Raw genomic sequence first — 24,898 nt, 5'->3', positions numbered from 1 at the left:
TTCTTTCTGTCTGGAGGATTTGCTGTAAATATTTTTTCTCACTTTATTATCTTTTAGCTCATGTTTATAATAACTCTTCACTTACTTTTCCTCAAACAGTTCTTTTTCCATCTCTAGTCTAATAACCAAAATTATATAAGTAGATGAAACCAACAAAAGACTGCCCTCACTGAATCTCACAACCAACTTCTCCTCAAGAATAAATACAGACATCAGCCAATCCATATAAATTAAAAAAAAAAATCTTTCCACTACAAAAATAGCTAACTTCCCTATGAATAAAGCATTTCCAAAATCAGTAAGAAGACTGATAATCCAGAAGGCAAAAAAAGGCAAAGCAAATAAACAAATTCAACAAAAAATGGAAATAAAAATGGTTCTTAAAAATATGAAGAGATCCCTGAGCTCATTTAGAAGTGCAAATAAAAGCACACATCCTACAGATCAGTAAAGATCAAGAAGTTTTAAAATATACACTGTGTGGGTGTAAAGAAATAGGCATTCATACATTTCTGGTGGGAGCGTAAAATGTTATAGTTTCTATGAAAAGCAATTTGGCACTGTCTTTCCAAAATAAAAATGCACATACCATTCAGTTAATCAGTTTAACATCAGGGAATTTATCCTATAGAAACATGCATTTGTATTAAAAATAACATACCTGGAATTCCCCTTGTGGTGCAGCAGAAATGAATCTGACTAGTAACCATAAGGTTGCAGGTTCGATCCCTGGCCTTGCTCAATGGGTTAAGTACCCAGTGTTACCATGAGCTGTGGTGTAGGTCACAGACATGGCACAGATCACATGCTGCTGTGGTGTGGCGTAGGCCAGCAGCTGCAGCTTCAATTTGACCCCTAGCCTGGGAACCTCCATACGCCGTGGGTACGGCCCTAAAAAGCAAAAAAAAAAAAACCTACAATTTTTTTATTGTGGTAATGTTTGTAACAGCAAAGACTGGAAACCATCTAAATGTCCACCATAGAGGACTAGCTAAATAAACTGTGGTAAATACAGACAATGAAATTTTATGCAGCTGTTTAAAAAATGAAGCAGCTCCTCCTCTCTCCCTCCCTCTCTCTCTCTCCTCCCCACACATATGTATATATATACATATACATAAATATAGACACACATACATCTATATGTATATATGTACACACATACAGATATTTATAAAAAAAATTTTCAAACTACTGTTGTTAAATATAAAAAAGCAAAATGCAACCAATGTGTATATTCTGTTGTGATATGTATCCTAGTGAAAGAGAGAGATTAATATTCATACACTTAAGTGCAAACACTTAAATAATCTCTAAGGATACACAAGAAACTGGTAATGCTTGCTTCTAGAGAGGGAATGGCTAGGGATAAAAGGGAGAAAACCTAATTTTTTAACGTATACCCTTATTTACCTTTTGAATTTTGTACCAAGTATTTGTACTACCTAAACAAATTAACCTAAAAAAATAATCAAATTAAAACCTCCCTGTGATTACACCACTTTCTACTGGTACCCTTCAAATGATCATCATGCACAGTAAGTTGCTACTATTCAGGTAGTTGGTGGCTGGTCTGTTCAACAGGTAAAAGCAGGAGTTCCCGTTGTGGCGCAGTGGTTAACGAACCCGACTAGGAACCATGAGGTTGCAGGTTCGGTCCCTGCCCTTGCTCAGTGGGTTAACTATCCGGCGTTGCCGTGAGCTGTGGTGTAGGTTGCAGACGCGGCTCGGATCCCACGTTGCTGTGGCTCTGGCGTAGGCCAGTGGCCATAGCTCCGATTCCAACCCCTAGCCTGGGAACCTCCATATGCCACCCGATTCGACCCCTAGCCTGGGAACCTCCATATGCCGCGGGAGTGGCCCAAGAAATAGCAAAAAGACAAAAAAAAAAAAAAAGGTAAAAGCAGAGGTTCACCATCCTAGCTGCCCATTATCAACCTCTGTGGAACATTTTAAACCTACAGATGTCCAGGTATCACCCCTGAAATTCTATTTAGTAGGTCTGGAGTAGAGCTTGGGTATCAGAATTTTTTTAATTCACAGGTGACACTGATGGGCGGTCAGGTCTGAAAACAGCTGAGTTAGAGCATGACACAAATAGATAAACATCTAGGCTCAATCTCCACCTAGGTTACAACCATTGCTTCATCACTAATCCTTACCACTTCACGAAGCTCTTAAAAATGAACAGGTGAGAGTGTGTAGATGGCTCAATGAAAACCTATCGCTTCTGGAGTTCCCACTGTGGTGTATGAGAATCTGCAGGATCTGTGACATCTTGGGAGTGCTAGGATTCAGGATCAACCCCCAACCCAGCACATTGGGTTAAGGATTCAGCATTGCTGCAGTTGTGGCTTAGGTCACAACTGTGGACTGGATCTGATCCCCGGCCCGAGAACTCCATATGCCATGGGGTGGCCAAAAAAAAGAAAAATCTATTACTTTTGGGTATATCATTAGATAGACAGTGTAATCTTCACATATTCGATGAAGTACATTTGCAACATTCATACTACTGAGTTCATCCTACATAGCATTTAGGCAAAAACTTTGATAGTGGTGAACTAGTGCCCAACAGGCCATTAACTATGTGATAATGGAGTATCAACTTCTTCATTTGTAAAATGAGGGGAATGAAAAAGATATGTTCTCCACCTTCTAGCTCTCAACTTCTATAATTCTCTTAGAAAACAGGTGTCTAAAAGTAACTATTGTTTTAGGATAAACTGGGAAGAGTTTTTTTTCATCTCAGCCACCACTTAGGCCCAATTCACAGTCCAGGGATAGAACCCGCATTCTCATGGATGCTAGTCAGGTTCATTAACTGCTGAGCCATGACAGGAACTCCAGGATTCAAACAATCTTATCTAATAAATATTAGATAAGTAGTATTTTTAAAATAGTGCACATTACACAAAATAGGTATACTAAATATATTTAAGCATTAAAATAAAAGCATCTAGGAGTTCCCATCATGGCACAGCAGAAACGAATCTGACTAGGAACCATCAGGTTTCAGGTTTGATCCCTGGCCTTGCTCAGTAGGTTAAAGACCCAGCGTTGTGGTGAACTGTGGCGTAGGTCACAGACATGGCTTGGATCTGGCGTTGCTGTGGCTATGGTGTAGGCCAGCAGCAACAGCTCCGATTAGACCCCTGGCCTGGGAACCTCCATATGCTGTGGGTGAGGCCCTAAAAAGACAAAAGATAAAAATAAAGTTTTAATTTAAAAAATAAATAAAAGCATCCAATGTACTGCCTTAAAGCAAATGGTTCAAGTTAAAAGTCAACAATCCAAGACTCACTGCTGGAAGGGATGTTAAAGACCACAGCTCACAGTAACAAATCTGTCAATTACTTTTCACTGATGTTTACATGTGAACTGGTATAACCTCATAAGATATACTATTTTAGCTAGAGATTTTTGATGACAATAACATACAAAGCTAAAGCTGTATCAAAAATTTCTTAATATACATGTTTTTTAAGTTTATATGATTTTTATTTTTTCCATTATAGTGGATTTACAGTGTTCTATCAATTTCTACTGTACAGCAAACTGACCCAGTCATACCATAAAAAGTTTTTTAATATGCATTAATTGATAACTATACAAAAACTGTTAGCAGATCTCAAAAGAGCATAGAATTTCATTAGTAGATGAAACATGTAATCTGATATTGTCAAATAATTTCATAAAGCATATTAGTAAGAAATAGGATTAGCATCTACAATTAAAGGATAAAATGACAGTTTTATTTCAGCTACATTAGTTCCACAGTCTCTTAGAGTCTATTCAAAGAATTCTAAGTTAAAAAGAAAAATTCTATGAACTCATTGAGGTTTACCTCTTGTCTTCCTCAGAGCAAATGATTAGCAAACTGTTCTGTGAACTTTCACAAAGAACCCTTTTCTCTCATTTCTATCCATCTGAAAGATGGATTCTTCCTCCATTCTAAATAACTCATCATCTCATTTCAAATTTCTGACAATAGTGAGTTCTTAGCATGAACAAGCCCTTTTTTAAATCTCTCCCTCTTTCTATTAATTTATTAAGTAATTCATTTCAAATATCTAATAATAATGAATTTTTAGCATGAATAAACTCTTTTTAATCTCACTCTCTCAATGCTACTGCATGGTCAATAAAATGTTTTGGTTTATATTTTATTACCAAGAAACTCAAACCTACCATGACAAATAAAAACATTTAATATGTATGGTGTGATTATGAGATTTTTCTTTTACAGGCTCAGAACCAATTAGTAGCAATATTCATGGAATATAGTCAGGTAACAATATTCAAATCCCCTAATAATAAGCAATCAGAGCATTTAGAAAAATTTAATCCTTTTCCTAATGAGGCAACTTTGGCATCAGTTCAAACCTAAGCTCAGTTGGCACTGTAATTTTGAAAAGGATGAACTTCCTGCCACAGACTCAAGTAGTTTTCTCTTAATAATACTATCATCTTCTAGTTTGTTTAGCTGTAAAATTTACAGAACACTTTCCTATCTAATATGTATATAATATGTATCTCAAATCCTCCTCATGATATCATAGTGAGAAGTAAGGCATTTTTCTAAAGGCCTATTTTGTTCCAGGCACTGAGCTAACACCTGGACAGTTTAAAAAAAGGGGGGGAGGGATAAAGAATGAATTCAACCTCAGAAGAACCCCCAAAGAAGGCTTTGGTCAGGAGATCACATGGAGTAGGGTTTTGAAGGATGAGCAGGAGTTCCCTGACATAAATATGGGCTGGGGGGAAGGAGAAGACTCTCAAGCAGAGGGAACAACATGTACAAAATGGCTAGTAATGAGGCATTATTCCCATTTTAAAGATGAGGAAGAAAAATGAAAGGTATGAGTGAGTTGCCTAAAGTCACATGAATAATAATTAACAATGTGCAAAAGAGAATTCAAGTCTTCTGATTTTAATCAGCTTTGTACACCAGGAAATGCTAGCACATGCTGGACAGAACCTAGATAAACATTAGTTTTATCTCCTACTTTACTCCCTCTTAAGATATGGTCCATGCCTGATTCAGTTGCTGAGCTGGGGGACTGGAGAAGGGGATTTATTCAATTCTCAAATCAATCTTGTAGGATAGAAATATTTTTACTACCCCCACTTACACATGAGAATACAGAGACACACACAAGTTAGCAAAAGTTAAAAATTAAGTGAAAAATCAAACCCAGGTGACTAACCTGATCAAGTCTCTCAAACACTTAACCATACCCCTTAGATCCTATTTTGTCAAACAGCCCTAGATCATTCTTCATCTGAAGAGATCAGGAGACCAAGTAAGTCCTGGGACACATCATGGTCCCACGCATCTCATACTGTACCACACATCTCAATATTCACACAAATCCTCACTGGGCTCCCTTATCAATCTGCTCTCCCTTGAGCAGATAAACCTGTGCATAAGGTGGTGTGGGCTCTTTAAGCATCATTTTTACAACCTGATTTAACTGGAGAAGTACAAACTTAACAAAAAGCAGTAACCAAAAAAGAGGACATCATAAAATAGTAGCATGAACCCTGAAATTATGAAGGAGAAAGCTCCAATCCCCATCTTTCACATGGGTGTTTTAGGGGGAGGGAGGCCAATGCCAAAGTGCTTCAGGAGGACTAGCATACTCACCACTCAGGCACTGTTCAGAACAAAGGATGGAGTCTGGAATGCAACCTTACTTTCCTATATCAAAGGTTCATATGACAATTCTAGAACATCAACAACCCGAGCTGCCCTTGAATATTATTATCTGGAGCTACCATGGTTTCCTACCATACTAATATGACTTCAAGGAATTGGGGATCAGCATATAAACTCAAATATTATAGCAACACCGGATTTGCTAATGTCAGCTGATTATTTAAAAGTGACCACAAAATGGTTTTCAATGTCATTTCACCTTGTGAAATATATGGGAAAATTAATAAAGATATTAAAACAAAATGCCTACAGAAGGTTGTGGATGACTATTCTAGAACTTTAGAGATATAAATCAATCCTTCCTTACTTTCTGCTGATATGATTTGGAGTTGGAGGGTTCTACTCAAGTCCAGGAAAAGGATGTTTCCTTTCAGCTTAACTTTCAACCCTATGGACCTCTAATTCTCCAAGTCAGAGGGTCTCAATCAAGTTTGGAATCTGCCAGCACATCTCCGGGGTAGTGGGCACCTCAGACCTTCCTCTGAGGTCTCCCAGCTTGGTGAAAAGGAAAACTGACATGGTTACCCCTGTCCCCAAGGTTCTTAATAGCTGCGTGGTCAGAACCGCTATCATCCCATTTCTGTGACTTTAGCACCTGCTAATAATGACTCTTCCAGCCCCCCAGCCCCCAACCTGCAAAACCCACATGTCAGTTTCAGGGAAACAGAAAACAGCATCTCTTCACAGCGTTCTGAAGGTCAACCAACTCTAGATTACACCCGTTAAAAGGAGGATGCAGAAATGGAGAGGGAGGTGGGGAGAAGCTTCCTATATAAGTATTCTATCGTTTTTTTTTTTTTTTTAATTAAACAGACACTCCATGACTTGAGCTATAAGCTGAGCAATTCAAAAAGCAAGAAACTGAGACAACAGATACAATACTTCCACTCTATGATTAAAGAGGTAGTATCATTCCCAGCAACTGGATGTTCAATCTCCAAGTCTGGGCAGTGAGGTTGCTCTAAGCCACAGAAACAAAGCTCTGTTTTTTTATTTGTAGGCCCAAGTTTCACTCAGTGATATCACTTACTGTGCTATCTTTGCTGTGGAGTAGGTTAAAGTGCAGGATAGCTAAGTCCTTCTGGAAAGAACCCAACCCTAAATCTCAACTCCAAGATATGTATATATCTAGTTCCACAGCATAACCTGCAGCTATGTAAATCAGTGAGGCTCCAATGGAAACTGCCTAGCATTAAGTGGTGACTAACAAATAAAGTAGTAAAAAGTTGGAAAATTAGATTGGGAGGGTGCTTTGGCCCATTCATGTATAGTTTTCCCAAATATTAAATTAGATATATGCAAATATTAAGCATAAGACTTAATTTGAATACTGAAAAGATTTTATACCCTAGAAGGTTGTGTTGGGAACTTTAATATAGACAAGATCTTCTTCTCAGGTGTCATTTTTCCAGGTTTTAAGAACTGTACCTCTCTTAAGAACCCCAGGACTATTTCTGGGAATAAAAAGGTGAGAGAATTTAACAGTCTGCTTCTGAGGTTTAATAAAATCTGAAATACTTGAAAGGAGGAGTAACTTGAAAGAGGAAAGTGGGAAAATCCAAGCTCAATTAATAATACCACTATTCGGGAAGAGGAAATTTTTACATCCTGCACAAGAAAGAGCATTGTTAACCATTTTAATGCAATTCGATTTTCATCATACAGAGTAAAAAGTACTCCTCATAACTAAGGGTTATTTACATGAAACATGTTTCTAATCTGAGGATACTGAATCAAGAAAGCAAAGCTAATTTTCCACAAACGCGAAAATAAGTTCTATCGATATATTTTACAAACAACATAAAGGGGAAAAAAAGTGTTTCCTCTGAATAAACGACTGGGAAAAAAAAAAAAAAAAAAAGCCATCTGACGCCAAAGGATCATTTAAAAAAATAAATGTCCAAATGACTGAACTCAAATGGTCTATAGTAATGCTCAGGGCCTCTGAGCAAAAATTCGAAGGCAACTAGGCTGGTCACTCACAAAAGTAACAATCACATGCATGAGAAAGAAAGGAATTAAGTGGGTTAAGTGCGGGCTGGATGACTGTGTTTTGAGACCTGCTCACAGGAAGCCACTACATCCTGCCTGAAGTCCCCGTCAGTCACGCTGTCTCTCGATTCAAGTCCCCGCCGCAGCGAGGTGGGGCGAGTACAGGTGTCCGGCCCCAGCCCCTCCCATCGCGCTCACTCGCGAGCACCCTTGCTGAGGCCACTCGAGTCCCAGGGTAGCCCTTTTCCTCCACTCTGGGCGCCGTTTCCAATGTCGCCCCGGCTCTGGAGCCCAGAAAACATGCAGCCCCCTCCCCTCGGGCCACCCCACTCCCCGCCCTCCTCCTCCGGCCGCGCCTCCTGGTAATTACCGCCCGGCTCCCACCAACCGGCCGCTCCCGACGCCCGCAGCCACCCGGAGGCCTGCGTCGGAGGGCGGCCGGAAGCGCCTCACGCCCCCAGCCCGCGCCCCCGGCCGCACCCCGCGTCGGGGCGTCCCCGCGCCCAGGCCGCGCCCCAAAGGCGAGCCCCTGGCGCCAGCGCTGCCCGAGAGCCTACCCCCACCCCGGCAAATCCCCGGCTTTCCACTCCCTCACGAGAGGGGTAGCCCCAGCCCACACCGCCCCGTCCGGGCGACGCCTCCCCCAACACACACCCCCCTTCCAGCCTCCCTGTGCCGGCCCTCCCCGCGCGCCCTGCCCAGCCCCGGCCCCCGCCCGGGCCCCTCTCCGCCCAGTGATCCCAGCGCGGCTCGGCGCCGCCACCCCCGCGCGCCCGCCGCCCACTCAGTCCCGCCGCCGCCGCCGCCGCCGGGTGGGTTCCCTCAGTCCGGCCGCGCTTACAGATCTTGCCCCGCAGGCTCTGCAGCACTCGGACCTCGCGACTGTCCTCGTCCCCGGCCTCTGGCTCTGCCGTCGCAGTCGCCGCCGGCGCCTCGGAAGAAGCCGCAGCAGCAGCAGGCGCCGCCGCCGCCATGGTGCCGCCCGGCCTGTGCCGCAGCCCCGCCGCCTGCGTAGCCGGGCGAGGCGGAGCCCAGTCGCGGCCTCCGCCAAGGCGAGCCGCGCGCCTGGCCCCGCCCCCCCGGGCCTCTGCCTGGTTCGCCCCGCCCCGCCCCACCGCCGCCCCGCCCCCGCCCCACCCGAGCCTAGTGGTCGCCGTCCCCACTCCACCGAACCCCGGCAGCTCTGCTCGAACTCATCTCTAGACATTCCTCTTCTCGGCCCCATAAAAGGTTCTAGCACAAGTGCGACTCCAAGTCGGGACTCTGAGCAGCCTCAAAATTCCACTGAGGGAAAACCCTGCCCTTTCGAGGTTCTCCAAATCCCCCTGGGAATTAGCCTTTCCGCGCCACACCCCCACCACTAGCAGATTTCCACATCTAACACTCAAGGGAACTCCAAGTGGGAAGAAAATAGAATGGAATTTGACAGTTGCGTGGACCTCAAAACTACCTTATTCAAAAGGAGCTAAGAGGCGCCTTAGAGACTCCCCCCTCAAGCCACACGCCCCCCCCACACACAAATTCTTACTTTTAAGTAAGAACACTGTTTTGCAAAAGGTAATTCAAAAACAAGTCCATACTCCCAATCACAACTTGAGTACAGCGCCTGAGACCCTCCCACAGAGAAACTTTGAAGCCTTTCCCACCACTTGTGTGTTTTGGAAACTGAGAGCAAAGAAAGGTCAGACTCCATTCCCCCCCCCGCCCCGCCCCGCCCCGCCCCCCGCAGCCCTAAACGAGCTTGATAAAAGTTGATTGACACTAGGAAATTCATAAATCTTTGACTAGCTGTTAGCTTTACTTCAAGGGAACTTTTTGCAGTGAGTAAACTGCATGAATAATACCCTGGTATGTGAGGAGGAAGATGATTTCCTAGTCTTGAGGTTAACTACACTGCCTTAAGAAGGAAGAAACTGTGACTTAATAGGGCAGGGTAGTCGTTTTCTAGGGCAACAGTAGGACTCAATCTGACAACAAATATTTTATGAGGGTCAGACTTAACAATAGATAGTGTCAGAGACTGCACAATGTCAAGGTGAAGATAGCCCCAGCTCTCCAGCAGCTCAGAATTCAGGGAAACACAGAAAAAGACATAGGGACCAGGAGAAAAGAATAAGGTGATTAAAACTGGGAAGTCAGGAAAGAACTTCCTGGGAAATGTAGAGATGAACTGAAGACAACAGGGGAGAGGCAGAAATGTGCCAAGGAACAGAAGCCACTTGTCCAAAGGCTGGACAGCCAGAGAGAATGGCCTTGGTATATGTCTGTGGCCGGGGAGTGACACTTCCAATTCTGCTTGTGTTGCCAGTGATTTTACACACGTTGGAGCAAGTGAACATACCTCCTCTTATATGAATGTTTTGCTGTCATTTCAAACAATAAATCCAAAACTTAATTCCCTATCTTCCTTTCCAAATCTGAATTCATAGCCATATTCTGTTATCTGAGCTAGAGACTGACTCTTTTTTGAATCCCTTGTCCCCATACAGTTTTCAATTGCCACATCCTTCTGACTCTGCTAAAATATCTTTTCTCTCTTCCTTCCTTTCCATTCATTCCCTATCAACATGTTATAGTGGGGTTTTTTTTGTGAGTTTTATTTTCAAAAAGAAAGAGACAAAGCTGGGTTGAAGCCTAATTCTATCCTTTTTACATGCAACATTTGGGCAAGTTAATCTTTCTGAACCTGTTTTTTAACAGTAAAATAGGAATGTTGTATACTTACTCTTCCTTCTTTAGAGGGTGATTATTGAGCATGTATGTGGAGGAATGCTGGGCAGTTAGCAAATAGAGGAATGCTGGGCAGTTAGCAGAATTAATTCAGTAAACGTCACCTCCTGCTCTTGACTGGAACTCTTGTCACAGGTCTCCCATCCCTCTCATTCCTCCTGCACACCACTTAAATTAATCTTTTTAAAGAAAAATTGGAGTTTGTCACTTTGCTCAAGAAAGCATCACTGGCTTCATTTATCCCTTCAGCCAGCAAGCCAGCTATACTACAGGTCATGAAGAATACTAGAATGACTAAAAGTTCAGATTCCTAGGGCAAGTTTTCAGGGTTGGTCCTGGACCCGGCCTACCTAACTTCTCTTATCTCTGGCTACACTGAGCCACTTGGAGGGCTTCCTGCCTCGCCAAATGCTGCCCCATCCCTTACATTTCTTTCTTTCTTTCTTTTTTGTCTTTTTAGGGCCACACCTTTGGCATATGGCAGTTCCCATGCTAGGGGTCAAATTGAAGCTGCAGTTACCAGCCTACAACACAGGCACAGCAACGGGGGATCTGAGCCATGTCTGCGACCTGCACCACAGCTCATGACAGCGCTGGATCCCTAACCTACTGAGTGGGGCCAGGGATCGAACCCGCATCCTCAAGGATACTAGTCAGGTTCGTTACCACTGAGCCACAATGGGAACTCCCATGTCTCTCTTTCTTTCACAGTTTCTGATTTGTACCTGTTTGTGGCATTGATCATTTTCTACCTGCTGTCATGCACCTGTGTACTTGTTTATCTCTTCTTCTAGATTCATTTTTTTAACTCTCCCAATAAATAGCTGTTAAATGAATGATTTGAATCATGTTAGCTCTCTTACTTCCTCCAGTTCGCAGACTTGAAATTTTCCTGTTTTGGAAATTCTGATTTGTACTTATTATCCATTTTCATACCTGTCCAAATGGTTAAAATGGTAATAGGAAAACTTAACAGCACCCTATAATTTTGTTTGTTTGTTTATATGCACCTACAATATATGGAAGTTCCCAGGCTAAGGGTTGAATCGGAGTTGTAGCTACCAGCCTAGCCACAGCCACAGCAATGTGGGATCTGAGTCTCACCTGCGACCTACACCACAGCTCATGGCAACACCGGATGCTTAACCCACTGAGAGAGGCCAGAGGTGGAACCTGCATTCACATGGATACTAATCTGGTTTTTAATCTGCTGAACCACAATGAGAACTCCAACATCCTATAATTTCAAATTAAAAGCTTTTAAAGATTTGTTCTTCCCTTCAAAATATCTGATTCTCTTAATATCCAGATTCTCCTAATTTCCTTTCTTTTTACTAGCTTAACTCCAAATCTATAACTCTATCAGTAAATTGTATGAAACAATTCCATGTGGAGTACACAATGACATTTTTTCCCTCCCAAGCAGCCTTCCTGCTGCAGATTGAAGAATTATGATACTCTTTCACTAAAATGCAGAAACTCCATTTTTTCATCTGAAATCATTCCCAATTACTCTAATTCTGAATAAACATAGAAGGACAGTAATATTCTTTTTCTGGTACTGGTCTGGCTTGCAGAGATTTTTAGCAGAGTCAGTGTTTCCTTGATGAAAGATATTTGGGAAATAAAGTTTTGTAAAGACTCAGAAGATCTACTCACAATACTATGACCAGAAGGCTGTTCCCTCCCCTCCCTTCATCGTCCCTTGCATTGTGTTTTAAATTCAGCTAAGTTCCTCTCATTTCTTCATGATGTTTAGCAACTGGAACAATATTGCATCATACACAAACTTGCCCTTCACTTCCTTCCTCAAATTATTAATGAATGTGTTTAAAGGCCCTCACGCCTATCTCTACCCCCTCCATTCACTACTTTGTCTTTTCCTATTTCTTCACCAGTTTTTAACCCATTCAGTGATTTCACCTATAAATTGGCTGGCTTCCTGGTGGCTGAGGTAGGGGAACTCAATAAGAATATGTCCTGCAGTTAGAAACTAATCGCAGAACCCTGTCAGTTGTTCAGCATTGTTTTGAGTCAGCACCCACCAACCTGTAACATGGTGATATAAAGGGTGTCTTCTGCCCTGAGTTATTCATTCATTCACCTTCTTTCTGGTGAGTCAGGGGAAGAGAAATGTGCTTGCTATTTAATATTTAAATGCAGATCATTTCCATAGGGCTGTACACTCAGGAGGCAGGGCTGGTGGAGAGGCAGGGTCCTTTGGTCATTGACGACTTAATGAATTCCCCATTCATCGTATTAGAGTACCCTTTGTATCTCAAGTACTTTGTATTCAGTTATGTTGTACAAATAGCTTCTAAATCCAATCAGCATTTTTCTTTTGGATGAGTGAGAGTGTTAGAAGGTGAGGTAAGAGCTTACATATTCAGAATATTTTGCAAAATATTCAAAATGTACTTTTTTTTTTTTTTTTTGGTCTTTTTAGGGCCGCATCTGAGGCATATGGAGGTTCCCAGGCTAGGGGTTGAATTGGAGCTACAACTACTGGCCTACACCACAGCCACAGCACCGCCGGATTCTTAACTCACTGAGCGAGGCTAGGGATAGAAGCCACAAATGGATTCTGGATCTGACTAGCTTCCAGAACTCATGGATACTAATCAGATTTGTTTCTGCTGAGCCACAACAGGAACTCCTCAAAATGTACTTTTAACAGTTTACCTCAAGAGCAAACAGGGCCATAACAGGGATGTGCTCAAAAATATGCCCACATTTTTTAATCCTAAAGCCTCCAACTCCTTTAAAAATATTTTCCGGAGTTCACATCATGGCTCTGATTAACGAATCCGACTAGGAACCATGAGGTTTCAGGTTCAATCCCTGGCCTCCCTCAGTGGGTTAAGGATCCGGCATTGCCGTGAGCTGTGGTGTAGGTCACAGATGCATCTTGGCTCCCGAGTTGCTGTGGCTCTGGTGTAGGCCAGAGGCTATAGCTCCGATTCGATCCCTAGCCTGGGAATCTCCATATGCCACGACTGCAGCCCTAGAAAAGGCAAAAAAAAGAAAAAAAAAATTCTAATTCACTCAGCTCCAGGAACAGAACATTGAAGACCTGAATGTTGGAGCATGAACAGCTCTATGCCCTGAGGCCTGCCTGACTTCAGTTTTTTCTCAGCCTTTCTCCTTTGAACTGTGATGGTATAGCCGCTCCACCTCCATTACAATTTTCTTTCATTTTAGACTGATAAAATGATGAGTGCAAAGAAAACTGAAAAGTTGGACAATCATGAACTTGTTTCATCTGCTACTCTGTACTCAAAAAATTTCTGTATGTCTGGGCAGATTTGTCCATTCCCCATGAACTCTGGAGACATGCTCCATCCAGCTGGCAAGAACTGGACCATGGCCCAGCTGATTTTCGTGTTCTGAAGACAAAGCTAAGGATTTCTGCGGCCAAGAATCCTGTCACTTGCCTGGGTGATACACAATTTTTTTTTTTTTCTTTTTAGGTCCACACCTGTGGCACATGGAAGTTCCCAGGCTAGGGGCTGAATGGGAGCTGTAGCTACCAGCCTACACCACAGCCACAGCAATGATGGATCCCAGCTGCATCCTTGACCTTTGCCATAGCTGGCAGCAATGCTGGATCCTTAACCCACTGAGCGAGTAAAGGGATCAAACCTGCATCCTCACAGATGCTACATTGAGTTCTTAACCTGCTGAGCCACAACAGGAACTCCCTGGTTGGTACACATTTGAGTTAGCACCTCCAGGATTCATTGAAGGATGATGGGGCCTCCTGGCTGGATCCACCTGGCTGGACTCATGGCAAGTTGGAGGTCAGTGTGTCACCTTCCCATCCCCTTCCCAGTGCCATGGGAGAAGAATGGAGTGGCATCCGGGTAAATGATGCCCTTGAGTACTTCCAAGCTCTGAGGAAGAAGAAAGAAGACTTGGGAGGAACTAGAAATGATCTGGCTACAGAGCCATCCCAAAGCCTCCTCCAGCAGCAAAGCTCAGGGACAGGGGTAAAACATCAAGAAGGAGAGAGGTTTAGCAACGCAGGTCCAAAGGGGCACTTCTCCGAGAAGTCTCTCTACCCTCTGGCAAAGCACAGGAACAAATAGTGCCCCATGTTGAGCACTTACTCTGTGACAGTCTCTTCACATGGAACCACAAGGGTTGATAGTATTGTTAAATATTCATTTATTTGGGGGTCCTTTTAGGGCCACACCCATGGCATATGGAAGGTCCCAGGCTAGGGGTCGAATCAGAGCTGCAGCTGCTGGCCACAGCCACAGCCACAGCAATGTCAAGTCCAAGCCATGTCTGCAACCTATACAGCAGTTTGCAGCAACACCGGATCCTTTAACCCACTGAGCAAGGCCAGGGATCAAATCCATATCCTCACCGATACCAATCAGATTCTTAACCCACTGAGCCACAACGGGAACTCCAATAGTATTATTATTTATTGTTGCTTTTGTTGTAGTTATTCCCATCTTCTAAACAATGTGTCTGAGCACAGAATGGCTAAAAAAGTCTCACAGGTCAGACAGTTAGTAAATAAGGTACCTGGGATGGGAACTGATGCCCTTCTGACTACAGGGCACCAATCACACCACTCCAGTGCCATCCTGGGAAGATCTGTCTCCATCAGGGCTGTTTTCCTAATGGTAAAAGGTTGGGAGAGCCCAGTTTGAGAGACAAACACTCCCGATGGTAAGAGTGACTTCTGAGCAGCCTCTGTGGTATTTTGAAGGTGAAAAGCTGTTTGGGCATTTAGCTCCAAAGCGGCAACACCAGCTCCAGAAAAGAACCATAGGAGAATCTTATTTGAGCAGAGAGGAGCACAAATTGCTCCTGGAGACAAAAAGGACTTCAGAAGGAGGGGACCTGGCTGGAGAAGGACGAGCCAGCCATTCCTGCAAAGCCATTTTATTGCATAAGCAGCATTCTGTGGGTACAAAACAATTTTATTTCCCCCTCCATGGCCTTTACTCTCAGCCCCGAGTGAACTCTCTCATGAAGCGTCCACTGCTTGTTCAATCACTTTTAGTTACAAAGCAAGGTCTCAGGTCAGTAATTTAAGTGTCTAGTTGAGACTAATAATCAAACCTTTTCAGCTCAAAGTTCGGGCTTCTCCTCTGCCCTGATTTAGATCTGCCCCTGACTGGAGGGCTTGCAGGAGGAGGGAGGATGAGTTTGAGTCCTTGCCTTTTTCCTGAGCTCTTTCTGCACTTGGGGAGGTTGAGGAATCCTTGGTCACAGGTAGGGTCCAGGGGAAGGGAGGGATGGAGAACAACACTATCTTAGATGACCTGTCCCATCATGGTGTGGCCTTGCTGCTCTCTGAGTCTGACAATGCTCAGAGTAGCCCCTTTCTTTCATGGGCCACTTAGATGGGTTTCCTGAAGAGTCTCTGCTCTGAACCTCAACTCTGGCCATTTCCCCTCCAAACAGTGGTTGACAACTCCAAACATTTGGCCCCTAGATCTCCTGAGCCCACCCCTCTACTGGGTCAGTCCATCTGGCACCCCCTTCTTTGGGGGAAGCCCTTCATGAGATGCCTCTGGTCACTCCTTCCTGCGAACTGTGTGCTCACTCAATGGACGGGAACCTCCCTCCTATTCCATCTTACTCTTGCACCTTCCTTCTCTCTCACTCTTGCTCTGCCATCCTGCAACCTTAGGGCTCTAGCCTCAGCCTCTTGCCTTTGGATTTCTCAGGTCTATCATACTCCAGTGTCCCCCACCCCCGGGTGCAAGGAGGTGTCCCTTGGAGGTCATTTTCATTTGTCTTGATAAAAAATGCCCTCCTTGCCTTTGCCCAAAAGGGGAGCATGGAGAAATGTCATAGCACAGAGACAAGTCTTTCTGAAAGACTTCTCTGCTGTCTTCCTGTTATAGACCAGAGTGCAGAGATGGCTGTAGCCAGCCCACAGAATGGATCCCCTAGACTCTTGCAGATCCTGCATAGGAGGTCTGGCCTGTGAGAATGTGAGCAGACACCTATAGCACTGTCTTGTCACACCAGCCAAGTAAGACAAGAGAGGCTAAACATGCAACTCGTCACTCCCAGACAGAAGAAAGTAATGGACCTTAAAGGAGCCTGGTAAGGAGTTCCCGTCGTGGCGCAGTGGTAAACGAATCCGACTAGGAACCATGAGGTTGCGGGTTCGGTCCCTGCCCTTGCTCAGTGGGTTAAGGATTCGGCGTTGCCGTGAGCTGTGGTGTAGGTTGCAGACGCAGCTCAGATCCCGCATCGCTGTGGCTCTGGCGTAGGCCGGCGGCTACAGCTCTGATTAGACCCCTAGCCTGGGAACCTCCATGTGCCATGGGAGCGGCCCTAGAAAAGGCAAAAAGACAAAAAAAAAGGAGCCTGGTGGGGCAAGGTCTCCCAGTTCTTGGAAGGGAGTGGTCCAGAGGCCCTCTCTGACACCCTGAGAGGAGAGTCCAACAGTGTGAGAATCAAGGGCTGATGAGTTTGTTGAGGCTGGAACCCTGAGACTGACCCAGGAAGACATCCCATCCGAAACTGCTTCTGCAAACTGAGGACTCTCATCCCCAGGGTACATGGAGTCTCGGAATCTGAATGACTGGCTGTTCTTGGGGAAAGTAGTGTGATGGCCTAATAGCGGAGATCTTCCAGAGGGACTGGAGAGGCCTGCCAAGGTCTGTGGAGGGTGAGTGAAGGTTAGCTGACCTGAACCCAGGGAGTGAATTCCCTGAGGACTCACTCTCCAGGAGTGGAGGAGGAGCGCTTGTTCAGTAGAAAATGCACTGAACCCTGATAACCACAAGCACCTACATCTAACTCATCAAGTCAAAAAATGTATTCTTTCAAAACACTTTCTCTTTAGAGATATTTTAGGCACACACACACACACTTTACCCAATTCTCTAAATGTTAAAATTTTTAAATATTTGCTTTTTGGCTTTACAATTCATTCTCTTTCTCTCTCCCTCCCTCTCCCCTGCAACCATTTCAGAGTATGTGGTGCCTCTACCCATAAATACTTCTGTGTATATACTCTACAAACAAAAGTTCTCTTACATGACCTGGTGCAATTATCAAAATCAGGAAACGAACATTGGTACCTGATACTCTCTAACTTATAGGCTTCATTCCAATTTTACCAACTGTCCCAATAATAATCTTTCTAGAAAAAGAAAATCTTGAATCATGAGTGGCCTCTAGCATTCAAACTTATGTGCCTTTAATCTGGGACAGTTCTTCAGTTTTCTGTTGTCTTTCATAAGCTTGACATTTTTTATTAGTAAGGCCAGTTATTTGGCAAACTATCTCCTAATTTGTGTTCTGCATTTTCAGCGGGAATACTCCAAAAGCAATGCTGAGTTCTTCTCAGTATGTCTTTTCAGGAAGCTCCTGGGGACCATCTATCCCACTACTGGTGATATTAACTTTGATCTTTGGTCAAGGTGATGTCTGCCAGATGTGTCCTCTGTGAAGTCACTACGTTCTCATGTCATGAATAAGTGTCTTGTGGGGCGATACCTGATATTGAATAAAAGTTCATTTCTTTTTCTTCCCAAACCTGTTCCTCCTTCCATATTCTGCTTGGATGAATTGCACCTTCACTTGGCCAATGGCCCAAGCCAGAAACTAGGCAGTCGTCACTCTTTCCCCTTCCTTGTCTTTCATGTTCAATAAGCAAATCCTGTAGATTCTGCCCCTTTGACACCTTTCAAATGGATCTTCTTCCCCATTTCCATTGCCACTGTTTAGCTCAGCTTCTCATCATCTTTCCCTTGAGTTACTGAGACACCCTAAGTAGACTCTTTACTTTCTTTCCATCCTCCTCCCACCCTACCCACTTTGCCACAAGAGCTGTCTTTTAAAAATGCCAATATGCATTTTCCTGCTGAAAAAAATCTTTAATGAAAATGCTGCAAACTGGAGGTTTTCAGGCAGTGATAGGAACCACATGATACATGTATTACCACTTTGTACCATAACAAAATACCACAGACTGAGTGGCTTAAACAACAGAAATTTACTTTCTCACTGTTCTGGAGGCCAGAAGTCCAAGATCAAGGTTGTGGTTGATTCTATTTCTGGTGCATGCTCTTTTCCTGGCTTTCCGATGATGCCTTCTTGCTCTGTCCTTGCATGGCCTTTCTTTGACGCCTACACATGGAGAAAGAAGGAGCTCCCTCTTGTCTCTTCTTTTAAGGAGACACTAATCCTCTTGGATCAGGGCCCCTCTCTAATGACCTCATTTAACCTTCATTATTTCCTTAAAGGCCCCGTCTCTAAATACAGCCACACTCCACAGTACATACATAGGTTAGGGTTTCAACATGTGAATTTCTGAGGGAGACAGATGTTCAGTCCATAGCAAGCTCCCAGACCTTCCTTTCTTATACCCTCAGCAACATTGTTAATCAATCCCAGCATCCTGTCCCATGAGCCTCAGAACATTGTGTCCCACCTTTTCAAGGTCAGAGTCTCTGTTGGAGCTGGGATGCATGCGTGTGGCTCAGTTTCCCCCAGCGAGCTCTAGCCATAAGAGACTTTAATTTAGAGGAGAGGAATATGCAGAAGAAGAGGACATTGATGGCAAAGGTAGCAAAGCATAGTGGAAAGACCATAGGTAGTAGAGGTAGAGGCTCTGGCCACTGTATCCTGTGTGAACCGAAGTGCCTGTACGTGTTGACCAGATGTGTGACCTGGGTGTTGTTCTTAGATGAAAAGCTTTCCAACTTTACCCTTTGACCCTCCAAGAGATTCTTAGTAACCCAAAACCTTTAATGTATTTGTTTCCTGCTTAAACTATCTGGGGCGTGTTCCATTGTTTCAACAACAAAACAGCAGATAGATTCCTGCACTTTATGTGCTGATATGTGGGGCTCTTTTCAGTTTCCTAAATGTGCCAGGTGGTTCTAAGCACATCTAATGTATCTTAATTGTTCCCTTTGTCCAAGATCCACTCCCTATCCCATCCCCCATCATATTACATAGGAGGGTCTTGGCTGCAAGTAACAAAAAAACAAAAACAAAAACAAAAAAACTATCAGAAAATGGCTTAAACGATTATAGTTTATTTTGTTTACTAAAAAAAAAAAAAAAGAAGTCCCTATGGGTCCTCACAAATTTAAAAATAAAATAGTGATGCTATATGATCCAGCAATTCCACTTCTGGGTATATACCCCAAAGAACTGAAAGCAGAGTCTCAAAGAGATTTGTACACCCATGTTCACAGCAGCATTATTCACAATAGTGAAAAAATGGAAGCAACCTAAACGTCCACTGACAGATGAATGGATAAGCAAAATGTGAACTATCATATAATGAAATATTATTCAGCTTTAAAAATGAAGGTAATTCTGACACATGTTACAACATGGCTGAATCTTGAGGCTATTATGTTAAGTGAAATAAGCAGGTCATAAAAAGACACATACTGAATGATTCCACTTATAGGTAGTACCTAGAGTAGTCAAAATCCTACTATCAGAAGGTAGAAAGGTGGTTGCCAAGGGCTGAGGGGAGAGAGCTATGGAGAGTTACTGTTTGATGCGTACAGAGTTTCGGTTTTGAAAGGAGTTCTAGAGATGGAAAGAGGTGATGGTTGCACAACGTGACTACACTTAATGCTACTGAATTGAACACTTAAAATGGCTAAGATGGCAAATTTTATGTTACCACAATAAAAAATTCAGGGAGAAAAGTTCTTAGATACACAGCCCTATGATGATTAAGTCAACTCAACACTGTCAAAGTTCTGAGTTAGCTTCTTTGCAATTCTCTTGGCTTTGGCCTCATAGGCACAAGATGGCTGCTGCAGCTCCAAACATCTCACTATCCAGTGATAGGAAGGAGCATTTTCTCCTAAGATGTCCTTTTTTTTTCTTTCTTTTTTTTTTTTTTTTTTTTTTGTGGAAGTCACCCCCTACCCACTCTACATTCCCTCCCACCCTGTTCAGGTATCTTCTCCATTAACATCTCATTCACAATCATGATGAATGTATAATTATCTTAGCCTGATCAACAGTAATAATACCCTGAATCTGGAGATGGACTCTCCTTCCCAAAGTGTACTTCTGCCTGAGACATGAGACCTGAACTAAACCAATGTTATGAGAAAGGGGATCAATAGCTTCAGAGTAGGCAGCCAGTTCTGTACACCACACCAACATATCTACTTATCTTTCCATAATGAGTCTAACTGAAAATATTTCAATACATGTAATACCTGAGATTCATCTCCTAGTTTGCGTAAAACTGACCTCTTCTTTTTTGGTACCACTATAGTACCCTGTATGTACCTTCACTGTAACGCCCAAAGCACATTTATCTTTCCTGTTTGTCTACCTCTATGTAATATTCTCAAAGACTGGACTTCTTTTTGTCTTTGCCTTTCTTGTGCACAAAAAACATGGAAGAACATGGGAAGCACTTATTAAACAACTGCCAAATGATGAATGAATAAATGAATGAATGAGCAAATGAATGAAATGGCCTGTTCAGAGAAGTGCTAATAAATGAGCTGAGAATTTTGAATTTAAAACCCACAGGGGAAACCAGAGCAGACCACATAACCATGCTGGGCTGAGCCTAAGCTTTGCAGAAAGCTGAGGTGCAGAAAAAAGTCAACCTCTCAAAAGTCAGATGAGGAAGGAGGAAGGGAAGGAGGCAGGGTCTGGGGTTTGCAAGCCTCCCCCTGGGCTGGGGCTGTGCATGTCACAAGCAGCTCATTTTTGGCAGATCTAGCAAGGAGAGCAGAAGCTCACAGGTCATGAACTGCTGTCTAGTAGTGTTTTAGCTCTCACTATTTTCCATTCATTGTGGGTTGTTGTAGAAGCTGGAAAATTGATTTCAAAGTTGCAAGTTGTTTTCATGCTTGTTACTATCGTCAAATCTCCAGGCAGCTAGATCAGCCTGTGGCTACATCCTTACTCTTAATAATCTTTTTTAGTACATGTCTTATCTGCAACAGCACAAAATAAATGTATTGGGACCTCAGTGAAAGTGTCCTGAGGGGTGGGATGGGAGGAGAGCGAGATTCTGAGGATTCTCTGGTAGTGAGCAAAAGTTGGAGAATAACCATGACTGCTCATATTGATCACATCTTGAATGTGATCTTTAACCCACTGAGCAAGGCCCCATGTCTTCATGGATACTAATCGGGTTCATTACTGCTGAGCCTCAATGGGAACTCCAGGATTTCTACTCTTCATCTCAAGGACTGTAAGTGAGATCCCAGTATGTAATCCAGAGAAGCTCTAATCAAAACAGCTTTCCTCTTCTCTAATATCCAGCTATCCATTCCTCACTCTCTTTCCCAGGAATAGCAGTTCTCTCACCTACTCATCCTTCCCCTACACAACTGATGCTTCTGGACACATTCGTGCCCCTGCTTGCCACTTTTTCCCTTAGAATCTACCCATGTGGCTTATACCACCTCTATCCCTCTGCCTTTCCCCTGATTCTCCAAAGATCCCGTCTGGACCCTCCAAGCTCTTCTCCGCATTTGGGTGTGGGTGGATGGGAGGAACTGAGCAGCCCAAGCAGCCCCAAATTTAGCAGCAGGGAGGAGGATGGGGAAAGCTGGCAACACTCACATGTGTGAAGGGTTGCAGATTTTTTCACCCTACTCACAACTGTGCAAAGATGCAGCATTTCATTTCTTCAAAATTGTTCTCATCTTTTTTTATGAGCCTCTAACCACTAAATAGAGGGGAAAGTATTCTGGCACAATTTAAACAGGCATTTTAGGTAAATGGTCCATCTCTTTAGGTAAAAAAATGCTACATCTTGGGAGTTCCCTGGTGGCCCAATGATTAGGAACCCAGCATTGTGATTGCTGTGGCTCAGGTCACTACTGTGGTTCGAGTTTGATTTCTGGCCCAGGAACTTCCAAATGCCACAGGCACAGCCTCCAACTCCCCTCCCCCCGCCCCCCGCTGGCCCCAAACCTACATCTCTCAGTTATCTGCCTCCTCCTTGTCTGTCTTTTTGAGCTTGTGTCTGGGTGTTTGGCGGAGTTGTGGCTAACTAACCCTGGATGGACAGAGTGGATGGGATCCTCAGGTCCACACAGCATCTCTGCTTCCTTGCTGACTGCTATCATGGGGCGGGGGGCGGCTCTGGGCCTTCTTGGTTTGTATCTAACCCTCCCCTGGGAGTTCAGTGAGGACCTGCTACAGAAGCTATGTCTATAGCACCTGTGGTCTGGGTCTTCCTGGCTCAGAAGCTCACGGATGACTCCACTTCCACTCTGGCTGCTACCACAGCCCCTGCCTCCCCCATCTGGCCCTCACCTAGAATTGCACCCCACTGGGGGTCTTGCTGCTGACTCACTGCTCCCTTAGGATGGCTAAGGTGTGGAGGCCTCTTGGCTCTCAACTCAGCTCCTTTCCAAGTCTCTTCTCCGGAGCAGGTGAGGACTCCTTCATCCAACCTATTCCATGCTGCTTCCGAGGGCAGCCAGGGACGTTAGATTCTGCCTCTCTCCCTGCAGAATCTCGCTGTGCCCTTGCGTTCAACCTGGAGACACTCCCAGGGTGTGGCCAGCCCACCTGCAAGGTGAGCCCCTCTCAGAGTTCCAAAGATGAAGTCTTCAGAATCCTTCCACCTTTCCTCCCACCTCCTTCACAAACCTTCCCACTTGGGGTGAATCAGGGGAAGAGTGATTAGTCACCTCCGACAACCCAGGACTGCTGGGAGGGCATTCCTCTTTCCCTCCATGTCTGCTCCACAACTTCCCTGTGTAAAACTCTGTGATCAAGTTGGGTTTTGATATGCCCATGTGAAAAACGAAGGAATCTGGAACATCTTTTCTCCCTCTTACATAGCCGAGCTTTTAACATCACCTGGTTGAAAAATCCTACAATCCTATTTTGAAGCTAACTTTCTTTCTTTCTTTCTTTTTTTTTCTTCATTTCCTGCTGTAACAACCCTAAACCTCCCTGAGACAAATGGAAACTACTAGAAATACAGGGCTGGGGGTGGGGGAAAGGCAGTGTAAGGAAATTAAAAACAGAAAGCAGCGTATTTGGGTGTTTCAAGATGAAATTATCACCACTGTATACACTGATAATTTTTCCTATCACGTCATGTTCTTATGCGGTCATTCCATAGAGGCGTGCAAGGCCAAGACCACAGCCTGTGGGTAGACTGCGTCTGTCCAGCAAGTGGCCGGAAGTAGATGTAGGTCCTCAGACAGGAAACCAGAACTCTGAGGCAAATCTTAACAGACAGGAGATCTGTTTACCATCCTTGAGGTCTCTTGGCCTGGACTCACAGGACCTCAGGACAAGGACAGCCCTCCCAGGTGTGGGCTAATTTTCTCTTCCAAACGATGTCAGGCCAGAGCCTGCCAAGAGAAACTTCTTTGCAGCCATGTGCTTTCCTGACTCTGCAATTCAAAAGATCAGTGTAATAAAATATTTGTAATGGGAAGACTGCCATAGAGTTATCAACTTTTCACTTTGCCAAGCAAGTATGTTTAAAACAAGCCCCTATTCCTATCATCAATGTTGATTTAAAAAAAAATTTAACACCTAAAAAGTTGGTGATTTGGGGAGTTCCCATCGTGGCTCAGTGGTTAATGAACATGACTAGCATCCATGAGGACGCGGGTTCAATCCCTGGCCCTGCTCAGTGGGTTAAGGATCCAGCATTGCTGTGACCTGTGGTGTAGGTCACTGACATGGCTCTGATCCCAAGCTGTTGTGGCTCTGGCATAGGCCAGTGGCTACAGCTCCGATTGGACCCCTAGCCTGGGAATCTCCATTTGCTGAGGGTGTGGCCCTAAAAAGAAAAAAAGACAAAAAAGAAAAAAGAAAAAAAGAAAAGACAAAAGAAAGTTGGTGATTTTGTTTTAAAGAAGGCATCATTTATTGATAAGAGAAAAATCCAAACAGATGCCTGGAAAAGCATGGAACAGAGGTGGAGAAGGAAGAAAGGCAACATCTATTCCGGGGAGGTATGTCTCCTTCTTTGCCTCTAGCATTTGTATCAGGGTAGATGGGAAATGGACTGGAAGGAAGTTAGAGCATGTCACAGAGATCCCTTAGGAACAGAGTGAGAAACCGGAATGTCAGCTTTGAGAGAGCCAGAGCTTCTGACTCTTTTTTTTTTTTTTTTTTTTTTGCCATTTCTTGGGCTGCTCCTGCGGCATATGGAGTTTCCCAAGCTAGGGGTCTAATCTAAGCTGTAGCCACCAGCCTATGCCAGAGCCACAGCAACGTGGGATCCGAGCCGAGTCTGCAACCTACACCACAGCTCATGGCAACACCGGATCCTTAACCCACTGAGCAAGGGCAGGGATCGAACCCGCAACCTCACGGTTCCTAGTTGGATTCGTTAACCACTGTGCCATGACTCTTTCATGAGAAGGGAATTGACACAGCAAAAACATGTTGGGGAAATGTAAGTTGTACGTTGTGCGCAGCCTCTGATGGAATTCCTACAGGTTGAGGGAGAGAGGCTGGAGGAAGGAAAGTCATTTAGGAGAGAAAATA

The 24,898-nt window shown here is 44.0% G+C and overlaps 1 protein-coding gene across 4 annotated transcripts in view; it reads right to left on the bottom strand.

Moving 5' to 3' along the window:
- The window catches only part of RASA2 (RAS p21 protein activator 2), a 122,622-nt gene extending 113,884 nt beyond the window's left edge, over nt 1-8,738 (bottom strand). For 3 of the 4 annotated variants that reach the window (XM_021069542.1, XM_021069544.1, XM_021069543.1), the window contains exon 1: nt 8,556-8,737. In XM_021069542.1, the coding sequence (XP_020925201.1) occupies nt 8,556-8,688 (133 nt within the window). In that variant the 5' untranslated portion in view covers nt 8,689-8,737. Of the gene's footprint in view, nt 1-8,555 lie in introns of all 4 variants that reach the window. The other variant, XM_021069545.1, reaches the window with a different exon arrangement.

The sequence above is a fragment of the Sus scrofa genome, chromosome 13 (assembly GCF_000003025.6).
Source record: "Sus scrofa isolate TJ Tabasco breed Duroc chromosome 13, Sscrofa11.1, whole genome shotgun sequence".
In the NCBI taxonomy this organism is placed as follows: domain Eukaryota; kingdom Metazoa; phylum Chordata; class Mammalia; order Artiodactyla; family Suidae; genus Sus; species Sus scrofa.
Note: the sequence above shows the minus strand (reverse complement) of the source record. Positions and strands in the feature narration are given on the sequence as shown.